We start from the raw sequence: 22,065 nt of genomic DNA, 5'->3' as shown, positions 1-22,065 counted from the left end.
CACCAAGAAACCTAAACCCGAAAGACCTTCATTTCTGGATGACTTGGTTCCAGCAATGGGTGGTGTGCCTGTTATATGGCCTGTCGTGTGTTTGTACCCAGGCAATATTGTGCAATGCTCCCCTTTCCACTGAACAGACATTAGCAGTAAGTTATTGCAAGTTCAGCATTAATGTATATTCAACCTGTGCTCTCACGGATGCTCTGCACTCAATTCATGCTAAAATATGGGCCGATGCACAGCGCTTTACAATCAGTGCCTGGCCTCCAGTGAGAACTCGGAACAGTAGCATTACAAAGCCGACATGTTTACTCCCGACGCCCCTTGCAAAGCTAACTACAGGGTTTTTTAAGCCTTTGTTGTCCACAATTATGGACAAATAGATGAAAAAAACACGACCCATCTTTAAAGCTCTACAGAGACAAAAGAAGGTAATTCAAATTGATGCATGGAACAAGTGCACACCCATATCATCCCACATAAAGCGGGAGGGGGGTTCATGTCCATTACTTTTCCATACTGTTTAATATTTCATGACTTCAATTTCAGACAACGGGGAAAAACCACTGATTTGCTTATTGATATAAAATTTATTAGAGTACTACATCAATTCGCTAAAGCACATGAGAACGAGAGGAACTGGAATGATAGGGTTGGATTGAGGCATTCTCTGGCCAAGGGAATTGCTTTATCTGTGGATCAGATTCCTTCTCACGCCAGGGCCCAGTCAATGACATTGTCCAGGGTCTGTGGTGACCTGACCCCCTGATTACATCTGCAAATACTCCACCAGATAAAGGCTGGTCATTTCACACCTTCCTGAGTACACGGACGGGGACTAATCTTCACACCCTCTTCTCCCTCCTCCTCACACACCCCTACCAAACCTAACCAGGCTTGGGACTTATCACAGCCCACAGAGGCTCTAGAGTAAATAGATACCTCTCATGACACCCCTGCAGCCCACACACACACACACACACACACACACACAAATACACAGTTTTCCTAAATGCAACATAATAACCCATGGAATTCCTCTCTGGTCTCTGAGAGGTCTCAGGTACCCCAAGTCTGAACTAGAAGGCACATTCATATGCAGGCAAACCTGAGAGGAACTTCGCCAATGTTCCAACTACCGAATGCAAACACCTCAGTGTGCAATAACAGTTTTTGCATTACTCGTTTTACTCTTTTGCTCTAAAATTCCTCTTTATAATATACTATGTTTCAAAGCTACATAAATGCTATAGTCTTTTACTTAAAACCGTGAAAAACATACACGTAAGTGTATGCAACACATTTCAGGTGGCGTACGGTTCTCCATCTAAAAGCCATTAGGGCATCATCACAGAGCCACGCTGAGCCTCTAGCCTGTAATTTGAAGCTCGGAAAACAGAAGGTTAGGAACAAGAGCAGCGCTTAGAAAATCATTCACTATGAGCATAATTATCCCCCTCAGCAACCTACCACGTTCAATTAATATGCATGGGGACCGAAACGATATGGAGGGAAATTTGATAAAAATAATCTCCTCTCCCCGACTGAAATGTGGCCGTCTGCTTACCTTTGCTGTGATTTATGCCATATCATTCTTATGGAGCTAAATTGTCTGAAATCATAGGTTGTGTGAGATTCGGTATTGTACAATTGTACCTTTTTTTCTTTCCTAGTCAGCCCTTGCAGTTATGTTACACTAAAAAGGAGAGGTATAACTCCCTTTCCCATGTAAAATAGCCTATTCTATTTCCGTCCACCCATCATTCCTGTGTTAACAGATCCCTGAAGGGAGCACAACTCCATTCACATCTCAGGCTTTGGCTAAATTAAGAGATCATATTCAGGCATAGCAACCACCACACCCCTGGATCACCTCCATCAGCTTCGCACAGTAAATAAACCAGCATGGATGGAGCACAACAAATATGGGATAGCGATAGATTGCATCTCAACCTAATTAAAATGATATCCTTCCAGCTATTCATTATTTTCAAAAAATCTCTCCCCACTTACAAATAATTAATAATAATAAATGGCAGTAATTTAGCTAATGAAAGCCACCTGGCTAATGACATGCGAATCATATGTTGCGACAGTACTTAGCATTTGGACGATCCATACTCGAAGAGAGCGGTGCATATCTAGGCTCTTTAGGGCAGAAACCTAACTGAGGCATAGCTAATTTTTTACTAATGACTCTGAACAGGGGCTCAAGATGTTTTGTGGAAAGAGAGGCGGGGGAAAAAAGCTTCAAAGCATTCTGACATCATAGCTGATTTTCAATGGTTAACATTAACAATGTCTTGAATTTGCAAAAACAATAAGCTGAAATTTGAAGATATTGGGTGATGTTAACATGGCGATAATGCAACTGTGTAAATTTGGGGGGAAACTGAAAAAAAAAAAAGTTCAATCACCCCTTACGAGAACATGATGGGCTTAGAAACTGTTATGACAGTTTGAGTAGGAGGTTGTGTTTTTTTCCATGTATGTTCTTGGTGCCTGAATCAATATTTTGCAAGGGGAAAAACATACTTTGCTGGATGTGTTTTGCTTAAATGCATATGTAAATGGAACTAATTATACATGCTGATAAGAGAAGCTGAACATCTGCTTCCCCCAAATTTGATCCCCATGAACGAAGCACACAAGTATGATCAATCTGACAAACCAAAACTACACAAACTCCATGGTCCTAGTTGCATGGCTTTTATCTTTCAATAAAATAGAATATGAAAACTATCAGCACAGTTTGGGGTAACTCTGAAACCACACACTTTTAAAAATCACTAACAATGTAGCTACTATTCACCACACTAACACTAAACTATGCCAATCAACAGCAATTATAAACATTAAAACGTACGTATATCTTTATACATATATAACATATTTACACAGCATAGTTTAATATAGAGATAAGCTACACTTGCTCTTGAAAAGGGGTGGAACTCTAAAGCAGGATTCCCAATGAGAGGGGAATCTTCGGCGGAGGATGTCACAACAGCCCTGCGTGGACACTTTGGTTTAACAGCAATATATTGCTGCTTTGCTACAGGAGGATGGGAGGAGGAGGAGGATGATGATGATGATGATAAAATCAGTGCCTTGGAGGCAACAGCGCCGTCACAGGCTTCATCTCACCACAGTGGAAACGGTGCTGTGCAAGACCACATGTCTGACTTTAATTATGATACAGCCTGAAAGGTGGGGCTCTTTAGTCTTATTTGTGACAAAACATGTTAAGTTTTATGAAGCTGTAGCAAAGAGTATGCCATAATTGTCATCACACCTACCTCCTCTCAAGCTCAAAACAAAAAGAGAGAGAGAAGACAAGAGAAAACAAGGCTTCTGTTACCCATGGTGTGATGAGCGTCCTCTAGTCGAGTGCAAAAACATATCAGACTAACTGACCAACGGTCTCCTTCCCTACAGCTTGGCTCCAGCACTTGTATCATTCTGGGCAATTTGTTCCATTCTCCTTTCTGCAATTGATCCCAGTATGCAAACGATACCTGGGGCTAGAGCCACACACACACACACACACACGCACACACACGCACACACACACACACACACACACACACGCACACGCACACGCACACGCACAGTGCTCCATGTGATTTCATTCCATATGTGTGTGATTCTTTTGCAATGTACTATTTTTAAAACATGCCATTCTGTTTCCAAGGGTTGGGGTAGTTCTAGGACAACAGGGTGGCCACTACAGTGGTGTCTGTTTAGTATGGTTATGACATGATATTAAATACCAAACAACACTCATTTCCTCAGCTTTTAAAAAGTCATCTTTTGCCAGATTTGCTGGTATTTGTGGCCACTCACTCCGCGTTGCTCCCCGTACGTTTTCATAAGGTTCTGACTGAAGTTTTCAGTGCTCGTGTCTGCTCGACATCTCCAATATAGATTCCTGGTTTCAAGAAACCATCAGCTTTCAGCACGTGCTTTACAGTCAACACAGGATCTGCGGAGAAAATGGTAGGTTTGGTGCCGGAGGAGGAAGCGTTTTATTCTTGTGCTGCCAAAGTCGCGTAAGCACAAACCCGCTTTCACTCACAGAAACCCCAGCGAAAGGCTCCTCTCACAGAATCTCTCTCTCTCTCTCGTCGCCACTCGGCTTCCTCCCTGCCAAAGCCCTGACCACATAAACAATTCCAGTCCTGTCATTAGTCCTCCCGTATCCCAGGCTGCACAGCTCTCCGCTGGTTGCAGCGCGCCCACAAGCCCGACCTGCCAACTCCAGTTTCTGCTGCAGCCGTGAGCCAGGGATGTGTGGTCTGGAGGGTGAAGGTCTGGGCTGGGTTGGGGAGGAGAGGAGAGGACAGAAGAGGAGAGAGGCTGCGGCAGTGGGCGGCCATGTTAGCTGCTCCAGGAGCCTGGCTAGTGGCTGGCGAATGTCATCGCTACACTCTCACAGCTCTGACTAAGCAAGAAAACATCATTTAAAATGGTGGGGGGAAAAAAACACTAAGAGAGCAAGGCCTCAGGAAAATGAATATTGCACGAAAAATGCTAACAGATGCAGGCAGATCCTGCAGAACTGTAGTTTGGATGACTGGCTTTGGCTAACTCTTAACTTGGATAAGTGACTCATAATATTTTAGACCTGCTTCACAAAGCTTTAAGCATCATTGTAAGAAAACATGTGCTTATTAAAAAACAAAAAATACATTTATCAAGCAAAGACATATGGAGATAAAGAGTAGCACGGACCCCTCAATCCAATCCTTTCCACTACACAGTTCCAGTAACATTTACAAATCCTCCTCCAAGTATGTTCACCTTGGTTAAAATGGCTGTGCATGCTCACCCAAGTGAGTTAAGGCATAATTCAGCCTCTTTTGTACAAACCAAAGTGCTCTGGAGAGAGATAAACACTGTAACAGTGATAAATAATCGATGAGCAAAGGCCCTCTGCTTCAAAACACCATCAGCTCCAACATTACCATCAAAAACAAAAAGTATGTGCCCGCCAAGGAAAAAATAAAAAAAATCAGCATATCAATGGCACATGCCATAACAAGGCTGGCCTGGGCTTCCCTCCACAGATCACGCTAGATAAACCCCCAATAACAGAGAAATTAACAAATGCTTGACATTTGCTCAACATCCATTATTCTGACACTTCTTCAGAATTTCAAAAGGCTGAGCGCATGCTTAATCAACATTCATATTCCCCGAGCGGGCCAGCGGCACCATATTGTGGCCCGCCTCAGTGCTGATGAAAACGGCACATTAGGGCCCGCTTTCGAAAACGGTTGGGGACTTTGTGCCAGCGATCTGAACGCACGCATGCATGTGTGTAAGTGTGTGTGTGTGTGTGTGTGTGTGTGTGTGTGAACAGACCAGGGAGGAGACTTCATACTTTCCTTTTAAATGCATCCAAACACAGAAGCATCTGCCCTTTATGCCCGCCCTCCACACCATACACACAGACACACGCACAATCAGTCTCCAGACTTCAGCCAAGCCCCTCCGTCTCAGCTCACGAGACATATGCAAAACGAGCCTGAATGGCATTTTAAAGAGGGAGTAATCATTACATCCAAATTCATTCATAGGGGCTTTGCAGAGGGCCAGAGAAGGCGTTTCTCCCTCTCTCTACCCCCCCCCCCCTCTTTCTCTCTTCAGCGAGCCGGCATAGGGGGTGGGGGGGTGGGGGGGGCTGAAGGAGGGAGGGGTGTTGACAGTGGTCCCCGGTGTGCTCCAGGAGGAATCAGGCCAGGCCTTGGAGAGCAGACGATCATTTCCAATTCTAATATTATACATGGAGGTGAGAGAGAAAGGAGGCATGGAGGGGGGCCTGATGTCACATCCCGCCAGTGGCCCATCACGCCCCTCCTCTCCTCCCTCATTGTGGCTGAAGAGAGTGTGGGGGGGTGGGGCACAAGGGGTTAGACACTAGGCAGGACAGGCCGAGCCAGCCGGGAGGTGGGCTGCATTTGCATGCCACTCCATTGTGGGGTGGGGTGTGTGGGGGGACAGAGTGACAGCACCGTGTCCAATTCTTTTCCCCTCAGACCGGCCGGGCGCGGAGGGAGAGGCCAGGCTGACAGATGACTCTCAACATCTGTGTTACGTGAGCGATACAGATGAGGAACTCTTGAGTCTCCAATGAGATCCCCACACCATCCACCAACCCTCTCTCTCTCATACACACACACACACACACTTTCTCTCTGCTTGATAGACTGCAGACGCCCCCGTGTAAATTAGCTTTAAATAGCCAATAACATTATCATGTGGAAACGTCCACTTTGCTTACCCATTCCAAAATGAGCCCGACCGCAAAAAAAGCTATGACAAGTGCCGCCCTGCTAAATACAAATAGCACACATGACTGAAGTTTAAATTTACATTCAAAGCCTTTTTACCCTCATTTAATAATTCAGTAAGCCACACATTTACTTTTCAGGTGTGAAATTATTTTTGTCTGGTGCTACTCAAATGTAACGGAGTTATTGACAGTGCATTATCATAATAACTCTTCACTTCTGAGTTATCCAGACAACAATGACAGTGGACTGAAATGCCTAAGGGTGGCTTTCCCCTGAAAAACGTGGTCCATACAGGTTATAATGTAACGTAGCTCAGATGAATTCAGAGTACAAAGAGGCAAAGCTAACTGTACACATTAACTCCAGAGTTTTATGGACCTGCTCTTTAGTGCTTTTTGGGGTATTAAATCAAATCTTTCATAATCATCACAGCACTTTCATACTTGCAGTGCACATTTGCTGACTAATCATTAGGAGGAGAGTAATGGCTGCACTAGTGGAGAAATTGTGTAAGTTTAATAAGGAAACAAACATATGGAAGGACGCAGCATTTTCTTGCATTTACTCTGGTAGGGGATGAGTCAAAGTCAGCCTCACCACACATTCAGTGTGGAGGGTGTGATGATGACAAGGGTGGAGCGACGGTTGTGGCTTCCCTGTGAAGTGCTGTGGTTTCAGCCCTCCAAATGGGACCATCCAGGCACAGGGACTGCTGAAAGACAGGCGGCTACCCATCCACTGGTCCCTCTCTCTTTCTCTCGTTACACACACACACACGGAGGAGGGTGCTCTTGGGGAGAACAGTGGTGGTGGTGACGGGGAGGGGATGTGCATATGCGTATTTGTGTGTGTGCATGTGTATGTGTGTGTGCGTGTGGTGGGGGGAGGTTGACTGCCGTGCCTCAGCGCATGCTAAGAGATGATGGATGGCCTAGTCGATATGTTATGTCTTAAGAGCCTGATTTCCTGCCAGTCCAATCACTAACCCTCCAGAGCCCGGCTCAGCTGATTGGACAAGCAGAATAATTTCGCAGGCTGTGAAAACACGGCTGCCGTGCTGGTCGGTCAGGCCACTTTTTGACGACATTCAGGTTTTTTAAAAAGCAGAGGCCCTCGCAGGGATCCCTTTGCACGCAGGAAATATGGACAATGACTTGCAGGTAAAAACAAAGCCTATCACACCACATGCACTAATAACCATATGGCCATTATCGGAGTGAGAAATCTCCAGGCGTGCAGTTTTGCTTCAATTATGCCCAATACTAGTTATTTGAAATGATATGGCTAATTGAAGAGTGGACTACAAAGGGGTACAATCTAGCCACATGGCAGCGAGATATTATTTCATAAATCTCTCTATATATATTAAAAAAGTCCATGTGGACTGTGAGACATAAAAATGCATCAGGGGGAAGTAGGAAGTAGATTGGCGGGGGCTAAGATATTCGATAAAATGCTGACACCAATAACAAAGCCATGCTCAAGGTAGGCCGTGCGGCCCCCTGGGAGTCCCGCACCGTACTCTAGCAGTGATTACAGCACAATGGAAGCGGGAGAAGCTCCAAATTCATGCGACTTCTTAAGTGACCTCTAAAGGATCAGGGCTGTCCTAGTGGCCTTGGGGGATTACATGTGTAACATTCAATAAAGACCCTGGCCTCATTGTAAAGGAGAGAGACGCAAACACAGCCATTAACCCCCAGAGCGAGCATGCTGTGGACCAGAAGTAATGCAATAAAAATGGGTGTAAATGAATAAATAAAATAACAGTATAAAGGACTGTTAAGGTAGTGCTAACTGTTTGTTATGTTGTTGTGTTTATTGGAAGTAAATATGAGACTTGAAAATGCATACCGGTAATGAACACTCACTGAAATAAAATCAAAACAAACCAAAGACACTCTTCAGTCACTATATAATGGTTGTATAAACAAAGTATGGAAACAAGTCACTGTACATAACATGACAATGTACCTAAATGGGCTGCAACTAATAATGAATTTCATAATTGATTAATCTGATTATTTTTTTGAGTAATCGATTAGTTGTTTGGTCTATAAAATATCAGAAAATGGTAAACCAGTGTTTCACAAAGCCCTACATGACGTTATTACCAGATTATTATTACCAGATGTTCAGTTTGTGAAGACAGAGGGATAAAAAAAACAGCAAATATTCACATTTATGAAGCAAATATAGTTTGTTTAGAATTTGTTTTGTTTTCCCTTAAAAATATTAAATCACCAAAACACAACTGATTGATTAATCAATTAATTGTTGTAGGTATAATGAACAGTGTGCCCTTTATAACAGACATTTCCACGAATTACCAGTATATTTCCATAGGCTACTACTGATTAACTACATAGATTAACAGTTGTGTCGCAGACATTACAATACATGTGGAAAAACTGAGGTCCAGTCCTACTTTAAAACAGAGACAGGGTAGCATAAGGTAATTTCAAATGTTGACTGGGCCTTTTGACCAAACCTGTTTAAAATACCTGAATTTAAAGGAAAGATTAACAATCCACTGAAACATGTATTCAGTGGCTCAAAGTAATTAATTATGTGTGCATAAAGGGTGTTTAACTTTAGTATATAGTAAATTTAGGGGGGGGAACAGGTGTAAATGCCATTAGCAGGTCACAGGTCAATCAACAATAGTAGCCCATGTCTGAAAAAGCAGACACTTACTTTGGAAATTTCTCCTTGAGCATTTTCATACACTGTCTTGTTGGTCGAAGTTGCTCTGTGTATCTCGCAATGGTTTTATATTCCGTCCGACAAATCCTCATTTTGATGGATATGGTGATACGTTTTTGATGTCATCAACTAAAAAGGAGAAAGATGTTGCCTCATCATTTCTTGGAGACACCAACAGGCAGGCACACACACAATATAGGTGTTTATTTAATTCGGGATAACGTCACATCAAATTAGGAATGTGTCAACATGCTAATGAGACTATCCAGTCAAATTGTCCTTTGTTAACAGGAGCAAGCATACATGCTCCATTACTGAATGTTTAACACAGCTTAAACGTTCCCTGTAGATGCCTGTTGCTTTGGGTACGAATGCCACTCTACCACCTTTGCTATGCGTTCAATGTTGGTAACCTAGCCAGCTAACGTTCACCGCTTAGCCAACCAGCTAATATCAATATTTTTATTTGCGTCACGAGAAACAGTTGCTCTGTGTATACAGTCGGAGAAGCATGCGACAAAAACGAACTTTACAAACAGTATTTACTTGTCACTGCAGCACAAAGTCATCTTTGTCGTCACTTCACGGCAATTTCTCTGGAAAGAGTTTGGCATCTGCCGCTCGGTAGTGAGAGCAGCTGCAGCTCTAACTTCCTGGAAGCTTCCCGCGGAATACTTCGAACAGTGACGTTTGTAAGAACTCAAAGCGGATTGGTTTAAATGTCAGGGATTAAGTATGATGGGCTGCAATAGGTGCAGGGCTTACTCACACTTGGAAGTCTGTGAAATTGATGTGAACATAAATATGCCAGCCATGAGATGAGATATTAAGACAGTATATTTAATGGAATTCATCTGTTGCAGTAGTAACCGGACAAGTAAGCTATTCTCTCTCAGCAGCATTATACGTTATTGTAGAGAGCACCTGAGTCCAGTCTACTGCAGTGCAGTGACACAGGGGTAGGCTAACTTGAAGCCTTTTTGCTCGAGAGTAGCCTACTTGTTAGAAGCCCACCATATGAATTTAATTCCAGTTGGAATAATGACAAGATGGAACACTGATGATTAGTTTATTTTTATTTATTTTTTTATAAATGTAGCCTATAGTTCTATTTAATTATTGTACATATAAATAGTAAAAATGTGTAGCCTTAGCATTATATCATCCTATATTAGGGTGACTAACAAGTGCATGTGGCCTGCACAGTTGGACATTTCCATAGACTACTTATTTGATAGAGTTATGTTATATATATTTACATCTAATATCACAGGAGGGGTAGGATCTCTCATTTCTTCATTTATGCATTTCCAAACTGCCATTATAATATTATTACATTCATTTTATTTTACAGTGTTACTCATGATGGGGAAAGGGTGATATACAAGCAGCATTTTTCTCTCGTTATCTATTTGTATAGGTTGAAGATTTAGGAATGCTTCACATCAAACTGAAAATATTGTACTTTCCAATCTCTAGGTAGGTTTGAGTTAATGTACTGAGTATACATACATAAGACTAGTTTGTCATAAATCATGTCAATGATCAATAGCTTTTTTACTGTGGTGCTATTCTGTAACTGCTCTCTAACCAGTGTTAAATCTCCCTGTGTTAATTGATTTTTTTCTTCTCCACACAGCAACCATTTTGTGCAGCTATGCAGAGAAGTATCCACACCACCACTCAGAGAAGGTTGATTTGCAGTATATGATTGGTGGTTAAAGGTCAGTTTAAGTGCAGCTAAGGTAAGAATTGAGTCAGGATTATTGTGATCTGATGAGCACAGTAAAGCTGTATACGACTGTGTGAGACGATAGAGAGGGGACTGCTGATTTCATATTCAAAGGAATTTGTGACCAGGACTTGTGAGGGTTAACGTTCAATATACTGCTGACTTTCCTTCAAACTATGTTGGGATAGTCATTCTGGTGCCTTTCGGGGAGGGAAACACTTGTGTATGTGTGTATGTGCGTGTGTGTGTGTGTGTGTTTGTATGCAGTTACTGAATCGAAAGAGATTCAGCAACCATAAAAGACCAGCGTATTTGTATTGCTATTGCTATGAGACAGATAAAAATCAGGTGTCTGGAGGCTGTGTGTTCTCTGATTGGTATAAAAGGCCGAGGTCAGGCAGGATGGAGCCATTTACCCTCGCAGGTATCAAAGGATCAGGGTTTGGGGAGCGGTGTGTGTAATAGGTCTAAAAGGATCAGTGTACTGCGCTGGGTATAAAAAGATAAGAATCAGCGGCTGGGGAGGCAGCGGCACACTGTAATGGGTGTAAAAAGGCAGGGATCAGAGGTTGGTGAGGCCGGAGCAGCGTGACGGCAGGGGAAAGCCGCGGCGGTGTGTGCCGTCGTAATGGGGGACTGGGGAGGGAGGGAGAGAGAGAGAGAGAGAGAGGGAAGGGAGAGAGGGAAGGGAGAGAGGGAGAGAGCGCGCGCGTGCGAGGCTAGAGAGGAGAGGAGAGGAGAGGAGGGCTTCTTCTGGGGCCGCCGTGTAAACAGGGCCACGGCGCACGCAGTGCCATTAACCAGCTGTGAAGCCTGCGCACAGTGGGAGATGAATTTGCAAGGGATGTTTCCTCTCTGATATCGCAGAGATGCCGCGCAGATCTCCGCTCTAGAGCTCTCGGCTGCGCCACTGTAGTGCTAAGCACCGTGCTTGTAATGGAACGTATATATACGCTAATGGCCGCAAAGCGTTTACATTTATGTGTGTGTGTGCATACTGTGTGTATGTATATATAATTTTACCTGTGTGTGTGTATGTGTGCAGTACTGTAGACGCAGTTGCCTCATCCTTTTGTTCTCTTAACTGGGACAATGTGCTGTGATCACCATTGTGCACTACACTGACTTATTTTTTGGTGTGATGTTGAGGAATAAATGTTGACATGTAACAGTCCTTTCAGACTGATCATATTTTTCTGAGCAATATAAAATGTTAATGCCATTTAATAACAGAGTTAAAATGCTTAAATGCTTCTTGAAATGATATATGGTCACTGATCACTCTTGTTCTAATTTTAATTTTCTTAGCTGTCAGGGCGTTCCATATTCTGTGCTGAAAAGTCAAAGGCCTGACATGAGGCGAGACATAGCTCAGGAAATGCCTGCAGTATTAGCTAGGTATCAGTTTCATGCTTTCGGAAAATGTCTCACAAGCGACATGCCCGCACCGTTAGAAAATACCTACAATCATATTTTACATCAAGGAAGACCAGACACATGCTTTTTTTCTGAGCCTTTAAAGCTGCTTCTCTCGTTCATTTTATTAGCCTTTAATGAATGTAATTAGAGGACAAGTAATTAAATGTAATTGTAATCACTGTGTCCTCCTCCCTCGTTGTAAATTACTCCAAACAACATGTGTGGTGTGACCAAATTTACTGGATTAATCGCGGATAGATAATATTTTTTTGGATAGTATTTCACAGCGAACGGCCGCGTGCAGAAACAAAGGCTGTGGCGCGGGCTCATTAATCATTGTCAAAGTGGGGCTCTGGTGCAATTTGCATGACTGAGGCGGCGGCACATGCTGCAGTTCGGCCCAGGCTGCTGCTGCTGGATCTCTCTGATTTCCCCAAACCGTTAACGTCGCGTCAATCAGGGATAACCCCGTAATGCCCTGTCTGACGCGCAGAAATAAGGGCATCCCCCCCAACCCCAACCCCCCCCCCCCCCCCCCCCCAGCCCTGCGCACACACACACACACGGACACACACGCATACACACAGACACACACTCCAGCTCCCTCTGGCCCTGAAAAAAGCACTGATTTCAGGCTAAGCACTAATTACTCTGACATAAGGAAGTTTAAAGACAAGCCCAGGATGATGTGCCAAATTATTAAGAAAGACGTGACGCAATCCAGGAACTTAAATGTGCTGAGCTAGAACTATGTCTCGCCTCTGTTGGGAGGGGAGGTGTTCTTTATTATATTGTTTGGGAGTAGAGAGTACCATGCGTATGGCAAGCTTTCGATCTGTAGGAGGGTGAAAAACTGACTTACCGTGGAGATTAAGCTATATCAAATCTACTTGTACCTGTATGTGTGAAAAATAAACTTTTATCTCGCCAGGCTTTTCAGCACACCATTGTGCCGGCCCTCAGAAAGGCAATTTCGACTGATAATTGGGTTCAATTGTGAAGCAGTGTGGTTCAAAACGGGGCATATTTCTCAAAGCTCTAATCTCTCCAGCAGCTCCATATGCTGCATCCTAATTATCTCATATCAACGTTTGAAAAAGAGAACCCCTTTCCCTACTTCTTACCTTTGTTTTTTAAAAGCCACAAAAAAGTGAGAAAAAAAAAATAGGCTGCGTTTTGTGTGTGTGTGTGTGTGTGTGTGGTTGAGGGGTAGTGCTGGTGGTGGTGTGTGTGGTGTGTGTGTGTGTGTGTGGGGGGGGGGGGGTGCTGTTTGTGGATGTGTGACTGTGCATGGTGTCTGGGCCGCTGCTACCTCTGCTGCCCCTGCTCACGCTGGGCTCTCTCTCCCCATTCCTAATATCCTCCAGGCATTTTTCTCATTATCAAATATTGTTTGATGTCTTTGTTTCTTGATGATTAACGGTGGTCACCAAACACTGGTCTGGATTGTTTAAAATTTAATTTTCATTCTGTGAAGTACCCGGAGAGTGCCTTGCTGGTTGGGGATGCACATATTTTATGCATGCTATTTTTCAAGCTAAAATGTAAGCAGATGCCTTTGAAAAAAGGAAAATGCTTGGTAAATTTCCAGGAGTGTCTTTAAAATAACCCTAACGCTATTGTGGATAGCTTTTTGAAATTGAATAAAATGATAGATTGTGACAGGGCATGTGACAGTTATGATAGAAACATGGATAATCTCAGTATTTCTGTTGAATATTTTAAAATTGTATTGCTCTGAATAGGTTTTTTAATAAATGCAATTTACTGTATTTGATAGTGGAATTATCACCAAGCCATTGCTGTTGTTTACCAAAATTATAATCCTTTAAATTCTAAATGGTTTATAGCTTTCCGGTTAAACATATGACTGTGGCAGAAATGCTAGAAGGATGAATGGTTTACCCGAGAAATACGATTCATGATCTTCTTGACATTGTAAGCAAACAAATAGCAAACCAACACTCTGCAGTAATGTCACCATGTCAAAACTATATTGAATACTTGAAATATCTCAGTATCCAGGGTTGAATAGCCACCATTGTATCTCTCTAATGACATTATCTTGTGAAATTTGGGGAGAAAGAGAAATGGCAGAAATGAACAGTACCATTGTCTGCTGTCTTATTTAAACAAATCGTGAGAGTAGACAGAAAGGCAGAAAGAGAGAGCCAGAGAGATAGAGAGAGGGATAAACAGAGAGAGTGAGAGACAGAGAGAGGGAGAGAGAAGGGAGACGGCTGCGTAAATGAAAGGTTATGCGTTGCCCTGTGTGTTTGTATTGTCAATAACTGGAGAAGGCTGTCAAGAAAGTGAGGAGATAAAGGTCAATAACTCTGACAAATGTGTTTGTGTTTGTACACTCTTGCCGATAGCACCCTGACGTTCGAGGCAGCGCCTGACACTCCACAACAATAACACAAATACTTGTGCTAATAATAGAATAGTAATTATTTAAACTGGAAATGAGGGAGGGCCCCGTAGACACGGTTCAAGCGACAAGCCAAATGTCACTCAAGTGTATAACCCAGGAGTGAGGCACAACGGATATTTGCAAAGGTGACAATGAAGTGCAAACAGCAAAAGATTGTGTTGCCAGATCATTTATATATTTTTATTCCCACAGCCGCCTGAATAAATAGCGCCACTAATGTGTTGTTTTAACTGATCTTGGCTAGGGCTGGAAAAACTGTGCCAGTGATCAAGATTGTCAGCCCCTTTAGCGAGGCATACATACATGCATAAATTGACAAGAGATACCTGAGTGCAAAAGAATTGCCAGTGTTGAAGCTTCCATATATTTGCGTTGTATTAACTTTATTTTTTAGTCACGTATCATTTGGAAATTAGAACTGTGAACATTTTATTTGCGTGCACTGTTCTATTCGAAGAGAGCAATACCAAGTTTTTAATTTATTTATAAGTTTCTCATTAGCACACAGCACTTTGTAGTTTTCAGCGCAGCCTAATTTTAAAAATATGTCTTTTCTTCCCCCTTGGGTGTATAATGTACCAAAACAAACGCAGCTAATCCACAAGAGATGCTATGAGACAAACAAGGGACATAACTGTGTTTTGCTTTTAATTGTTTGAGAGGAAGAGGGGGAGAGAGGCATGTTTAGTGTATGGGCTTAGTTGCTATAGTGACACAGAAACACTGGACCTTTCTTGACAGTTTTATCTGGTGTTTGAATTAAACGGAGGTGTTAACTCACCCAGTTAACCCACATACTCTAGAACTTTCCTTTTCCATAGTTACAGAGAGCACAATTGCAGTGGATTTACTTATTTGTTGGCACTCCAGAGTAAGTGTATGGTGCTTGCAAGGTGTTCTTCACTGACAAATACACTGTAACACAAGAATGTGTGAGTGGTGTATATTTAGTGCAACACCAGCTGCTTCGAAGAGAACTATTTTCTTTTTTGTTTCTTTCCGAAAGGGGCATATGCAAATTTGCAATTTGTGGAATATATATCACTGTAGTTGTTACTGACATATTTTTCTTTCAATTTGTTTTAATTTCAGGACATGTCTCCAGTGCGGTGTGTAGCATGAGGGTTGGTGTGTACTTTACTGAAAGCTGAGAGGCTCTTTTCTCTGGAGAGACGCTCAGTGGAAAAATCGAAAAATTTGAAAATGCTTGTTTACCTGATGTTGTGAGCAAGTGCATAATGTGAAATGCACTTTTAGCAGATATATTAATTCCATGGGGAAAAGTGACTACACCCCCCCACCACCATCCTCAGTACTCCACCATCACCCCCACCTACCCCCACACTTTCGCCTGTTTGTTTTTGTCCATATTACCTTGTGGTTTACATTTTGTGTGATTATGTAAATTCCAGGGCTGTTTCTATGCATTACAGGCCGGCGCATTGTCAAGATCTTTTGTAAGGCAGTCAAGGAGCTATTTCTGCATTCTTTTATTATCTGAGAGTGCAACAAAGAAAGTCTTTTGTTCGGCTTTCTCCCCCGCATGCACCTCCGCTCCATGACTTACTACTGTCCCCTAGTGGCTGTTCTCTCCACTCCTTCCCCCAGTTTTGCGGTGAGGGTGTCAGGCTCTCCTCCTCCCCTGCACTGCTGCCTGTTCCTCTGCGTACTTTTCCCTTCACTGGTTATCATAGGCAAACATGTGAAGCACATATTTGCAGTATTGTATGGCAGAGGGCTTGAAAAAGTCAGATTATGTGAGTGTGTGTGTGTGTGTGTGTGTGTGTGTTAGCAGTGGCTTTCTTTTCAGTGGGCAGCTTAAAGAGAGTCAACAAAAACAGGAACCCCACGTCTTTGTGCCCATTGTGAGGCCCTAACTCATGTCAATAAGGGCATTGTTTCCTTGGAGTGACACACCGAAACTGTGACAAGAATGTTATCAGACCTGTGGAATAGGGTGTGCAGATAATTGTGCTAAAATGTAAGTATGATTATTTGGACAAGCCCTATGCAAACGTGCTCAAGGAAAGGCATTCCGCCCACCATTTCCTAATGGGTTTGCCAGGAACACAGCAGTGTTTGCTGTTTGGAAATAAGACTAAAATTTGCATCGTAACTCTTATTCTGCAAAAATAGCAAAAATAGATGTTTTATTTTATTTACTAATTTATTTATTTTGTGTGACAAGCAAGGATCACTCAAGTGTGTCTGTGTTTGGTTTGTTTCCCTTTTTGTCACAGGCAATTGGATTTTTTTTAACTCCTGTGATTTCCTAGGACTCTCGTAATAATTGCGAGGGTTAAAGGGTTGCTCCTCACAGACACTTCATGGACACCAAGTCAAGTCACTCATGTCAAATGACCAATTAAACGGGGTATAGAGGCTGGCAAGGAAGTCTCTAGTGCCCTCAGCCCCATGGGAGACCAATCAAAAGCGAGCTCTATCACTCAAACGTAAACCCCATTCATTCATTAGCCATTTAAAGTCCCTATCATTATTCATTACAGTGCTGTTCACTGAATTATTTTGGTAAGCTTTTGCTATTAGTATCATTGTGTAGTTAAAAAAGACACTATCCTCATGTGAATTGGAGGACTTTAAAATGCGAAGAGAAAAAAAATTGAATTACTTAATAGTGATTGTTGTCTGCACCACCTAGGAGCTGCCGAGGTTTTTAATATCTTAGTATTGGTATCTTAGTATGTTACATTTTGTTTCATGAGTTATGTGAATAACGTGCATTAATTTATAAAAACAGTAAATCTACAGGCATTGTATGCAATGTATCTTACCCATATGACTACATTACTGCCCTTCACCTATCATTGCTGTTGATATGATTCAAATATGTTGGTAATTTTTAACTATTTTAAGATTTGTGTAACAGGCAGTGCAGGGCAGTCAGCAGTAAGTTGCAACTAAGGCATAGTTAGCACAGAGTCGTTGAAGACTGAGGACAGTGGTGAGGTGATTACTATGAAGTCATCCGTTTCCTACCGGATCACCAGTGTCCTTGGAAACCCTACACCAGATTTGGTCACACTGCTTATTAAGCAGACAGGTCCGAGTGGGTGAGAGCAAAATATTTTGGATGTTCAGTTAGAGTTTTGACTTCTTTCTCTGAGTCTTTAATAGATACAAAATAAAATATATTTTCTAAATGTATTTTTTATTTGTAGGTTTGTATATTTGTCGGGGATATGTATGTATTACGTACATAAAAATACATCTGAACTATGTTTGTTGTTTCTCTCCTGCATAGTTATAGCACCCGTCTAATTCTAGTAATCATTTGCTAAATATTGTCCCCCTCTCCTCCACACCATTACCTGAGAGGCCATTAATGCATGTGCTGGAACTTAAGGTATACATTAGCTCTCATCGATCGCATGTCGTGGGGATTAGCATCCCATTTCCACACACAAAGCTGGCTCCTTTCCGTGTTTGCTAGATCGTTGGCTTTCAGGGCTCACCTTTGACCCCTTGCCGAGGGGCTTAAAGACACAGATAGCATTCATTTGGAGAGATAGGCTACGTAAATACATCCTGTAAACAACGAACAGGAGGAGTGGGTTTTTTGTTGTTGTTGTCGTGTGGCTTTATCTGAAAATTTTGAAATACTGATACTGATTGTCGTGTTATATTTGACTTGGCACCGAAGCAAAGCTGCCGAGCATATAAATGTAGCTCACCTGACAGTTTGTCAGGGGACCACAGCTGTTTGTTTTCTATGTACATTTATTTTTGTTTCAATTGCCCAGGTCCCTGAGCAATTGCTTTTATCTATATATAGTCCTTCCCTGTTTAAAAGTTTGTGTCCTTGGCAGGGAGGTGCTCTGTTACATACCGCCAAACGCGACTGAGGGCAGACCAGGGTGAGACAGTGCAAGGAGTCTTAGTTATGGAGCCAACTGTTAGATCTGCCCTTAACCTAAACTAATACACGCAGGTGCAAGAGTGACGGGCAAGTGCTATATTCTCTCACAATGTCACCAGTTCATCGGTGATAGAATTTCATTGAAAATAATGGCGTACTTAAGAGTTTTTTTTTTCTGAAGTCGTATCAAAAGATAAATATTTTGACGGGGTGACAGAGTCCAGGCCTTGCACTCGAACGTCGGGTTGAGCAAATGCAGGCACTGCCACAGAAACACAGCACTGAGGCCTAAGACATGTAAAGAGAAATAACAATTTTTGCTTTTATAAGGAGCCATTCATAATAATGTGTTTGTACTTTAGAAATGTATTTATGTGTAAAGCACACATGTGTTTTTAAACAAAGTAGGGATTTCGTCAAGAACGTCAGCCCCCCCCCCCCCATACACACACATACACACACACACACACACAAGTGCCACCCTGTGTCTTGGCATTTACAGTGTCGCTTATGGACCTTGTTAATTTTTACAGCCCGAGTTAATTTTCTCTTTCACCCCTCTGGTTTTCTCAGGTGTGTACAGCTTTCGCAAAGTGATTCTGAGAGAGAGCTTGAAAAAAAAAAATGCCTGCTTAATTTATTAGAGTAAGTGCTAGATTTATAACTGCTCTAGTTATGGAGAAGTATTACTGGTCCCCAGGGAGGCCAAATTACTGTTTACGGTCGGCCTGAGAATGGCTAAGCAGATGATGAAGCACCTGCCAGACTTCCCCTCCATCAGCTCTGTCTGTCTGCTCTCCTCTCCTCTCCTTTTTTTCTCCCCACCGCATGCTGTCACTCCACGCTCCCTTGCGGGGTCTACGCAGAGATCTGTCTAGAATTTAACAGCCTCTCCCAACACCTCTCTCCCTCCCCCTATATGCACAGCATCACTTCCTCTCAGAAGATTAATGCCAGATTCTTATTTTTTTTTGCACTTAATGCAGTGCAGAGTTGTCTCTCGGTGGAGATTTATACTTTAGCAATTCATGAATTTTAGTATGATTGTTAGCCGAACTGGAAAATATGTGTTTGGTTAATTGTTTAAATGGCTGTTCATATTTCAATTTAAACCAATTTAGAATTTGATGAGGTTTTAAATTAATTTGTTGTAGTAGTCTTGTGTGAAAAGATATCAGGTCACACACGGGACACGCTCCGTTGAATTGTTTTGAAGCCACTTGATGATGAAGATGCTGAAAACTGGTTTTCCCAAAATGGTTGACCTTGAAACGGAAAAACACCTGTGTTTGCACCTGGCTGCTGAACCTTCAAGCATTTGATAAAATATCTATTCCACAAGGAAGTGTGATATTTCAGGCACTCTATTTGTTGTTCACTCCCAAGACCTGATTCTGCATTTTGAAATTTAGGTTTCTTCCTTCATTTTTTTCTTTCCTCTGTTTTTTTCCTTCTTCTGTATTTCTCCTTTCTTTCTTTCTTTTTTTAGTTTTCTTTCTTTCTCTCTTTCTTTTCTGTAACCCTCCCTTTTTGTGCCTGTTGTATTGTGCTGCACACTATAAACTGCATCTTTTACACACACACTGCTCCTGACCTCAGTTCCTGTATTTCAGCTTTCAAAAGCAGCTATTTAATTTATCTGCGCAATGGGAAACACATCTAATTTTGAGGTCTCATAATTTATTTTTTCTTCTAAAAAAAAAAACATAAATCTCACCAGACATTGTTTTTTCCCGTCTCTCTTGTCATTCCAGACTTAAATCAAATTGTAAATTATTTTTGTCTTCCTTTTTAAAATTCATTCCTCTGCTCCATGCTCTGAGCGAACTATTTATACTACTCTTTTTTTTATGTTTTTATTTTTTATATGTTTGCATATCTAATTACTTTTGTGGAATCCAAACAACATTGTGGGCTAATCGAGATGTTATGGCTGAACTTCATCTTGGCAGTGGCCCATTCATCACTGCTCCTAACAAGCCAACGTGCGCTGACGTCTCAGTCAGGGCGACCATACAACACTGTCACCTTCCCTCTGCATGCAGTGTTAACTGAGCTGAGATCATAGCTGCATGGAGAGATCGTGCAGAGGCTTGCAGTGTGTGTGTGTGTTGTGTGTGTGGGTGTGTGTGTGTGTGTGTGTGTGTGTGTGTGTGTGTGTGTGTGTGTGTGTGTGTGTGTGTGCGTGCGTCCATTTGAGGAAGTGAGTTTATTTATTTGCTTGTTTGTGTAATATCATAGGTTGGCTTGTTGTGAATCAACGTGTGATATTATAAGTGAGAGATGTTGAAAATGGTTGAAAAATCAGTTTGAAAGCCACATTTTAGGTCTATCTATTCTTCAGCCTAAAGATGCGCCCTTCATCAAAATTTGTTAATGTCATAATATGACCTGTAGATATTTCTAGTGTATTTATTGTTTTATTTTTGGTGTTTGTTTAAAGGCAAATTACCTTTAGATTGAATGATTTTTTTTTATAGTATTTTGGGATATATCTGATATCAAAGGGACAGCACATACACCGGACAGTCCAAAATGCATTAAACCTGAAGAGTTTATGGAGAATATAGGCTGACATTAACTGAAATACAAGTTAACCTATAAGTGGACTCAAAATAGTACAATTTTGTCACAAAATCATTGTCTAAGTATGCTGTGAATGCTTCAAGGTGGATGATTCCAATAATACCTGGCCAGACTTAGAAAGAGTAGCCTGGAATACAGGACATTATCTTAAAAATACCAAAACAACAGAGTCAGGTCACAGACATAATCAAGTGATGGAGTGTAAGTGCTCCCTCTCTGTCCTTCTCTCTTCTCTCTCGTTCTCTGTGTCCCCCCTTCACCTCTGTGCAGTAGTCTTCGTTATTTTACACGCTGTCCTGGCCCTGTAATGATCGGGCCCTGAAACCCACGGGGCTTTTGAGTAAGTAATCCTCTCCATGCTGTAATTATGGATTATCCCCTCTCTTAGGACACTGGTAGCCAGGGTGGGCTCCTGCTCTCTCTCTACCCTCTGCACTGGAGGAGCTGGAGCAAGCGAAGGAGGGATGGAGGGAGGGAGGGATGGAGCGCTGTGTGTGGAGGGTACGGGAGATTGAGGGAAGCCGTGGATTTGCCCAGCTGTCAGATTGATCTACGGTTTCAGAAGTGGGTTGCCCGGCACTGTGGGACCGATTTCATGCTCAGGACCGGTGTCTCGCTTCGGATGAGGCAGATTTTGGACCGGGTTCGAACTCCCGGGTTGCCAGAGAGGGTTGTTTCTGTCGGTGAGGCGTTGCTGGTGACATGGGGAATGCCGCTGACATGTTTGAGTGATTAATAAAAGTAATGCAGATCCCCTTGTGACAGAGAAAGACCCTGGCCAGGTCTCTCTACCATGACATGGCATGTCAGATAGCTGCAAATGCCATAGTTGCACTGGTGTTTTCTGTGAACAGGGCCAAATAAATCCTCTGAGGATGACACTGGCAAACTAGTTTTTATCTCATCATTTAGATTTCCCATCCCAACTCATCTCTCATCCACTCCCTTCCTGTCACGCTTCACTGTCTTGTGTGAATAAAGGCACAAAGCCCCAAAAATACACTTTATAAATAAT

At 42.4% G+C, this 22,065-nt stretch overlaps 1 protein-coding gene across 4 annotated transcripts in view; it reads right to left on the bottom strand.

The window, feature by feature from the left end:
- Positions 1-9,662, bottom strand: part of cdin1 (CDAN1 interacting nuclease 1) — a 58,912-nt gene extending 49,250 nt beyond the window's left edge. For 3 of the 4 annotated variants that reach the window (XR_006025549.1, XM_042073243.1, XM_042073244.1), the window contains exons 1-2: positions 9,549-9,662; positions 8,994-9,131 (exon numbers count right to left, since the gene is read on the bottom strand). Coding sequence is in view for 2 of the 4 variants with exons in the window: in XM_042073243.1 (XP_041929177.1) it covers positions 8,994-9,094 (101 nt within the window). In the remaining 2 variants the exon portion in view is untranslated. Of the gene's footprint in view, positions 1-8,993; positions 9,132-9,548 lie in introns of those variants that run through there. The other variant, XM_042073245.1, reaches the window with a different exon arrangement.
- Between the last annotated feature and the right edge of the window lie 12,403 nt (positions 9,663-22,065).

Source organism: Alosa sapidissima, chromosome 19 (assembly GCF_018492685.1).
Source record: "Alosa sapidissima isolate fAloSap1 chromosome 19, fAloSap1.pri, whole genome shotgun sequence".
In the NCBI taxonomy this organism is placed as follows: Eukaryota; Metazoa; Chordata; class Actinopteri; order Clupeiformes; family Clupeidae; genus Alosa; species Alosa sapidissima.
The sequence above is the reverse complement of the archived record's forward strand: the minus strand, read 5'-3'. Positions and strand labels throughout refer to the sequence as shown.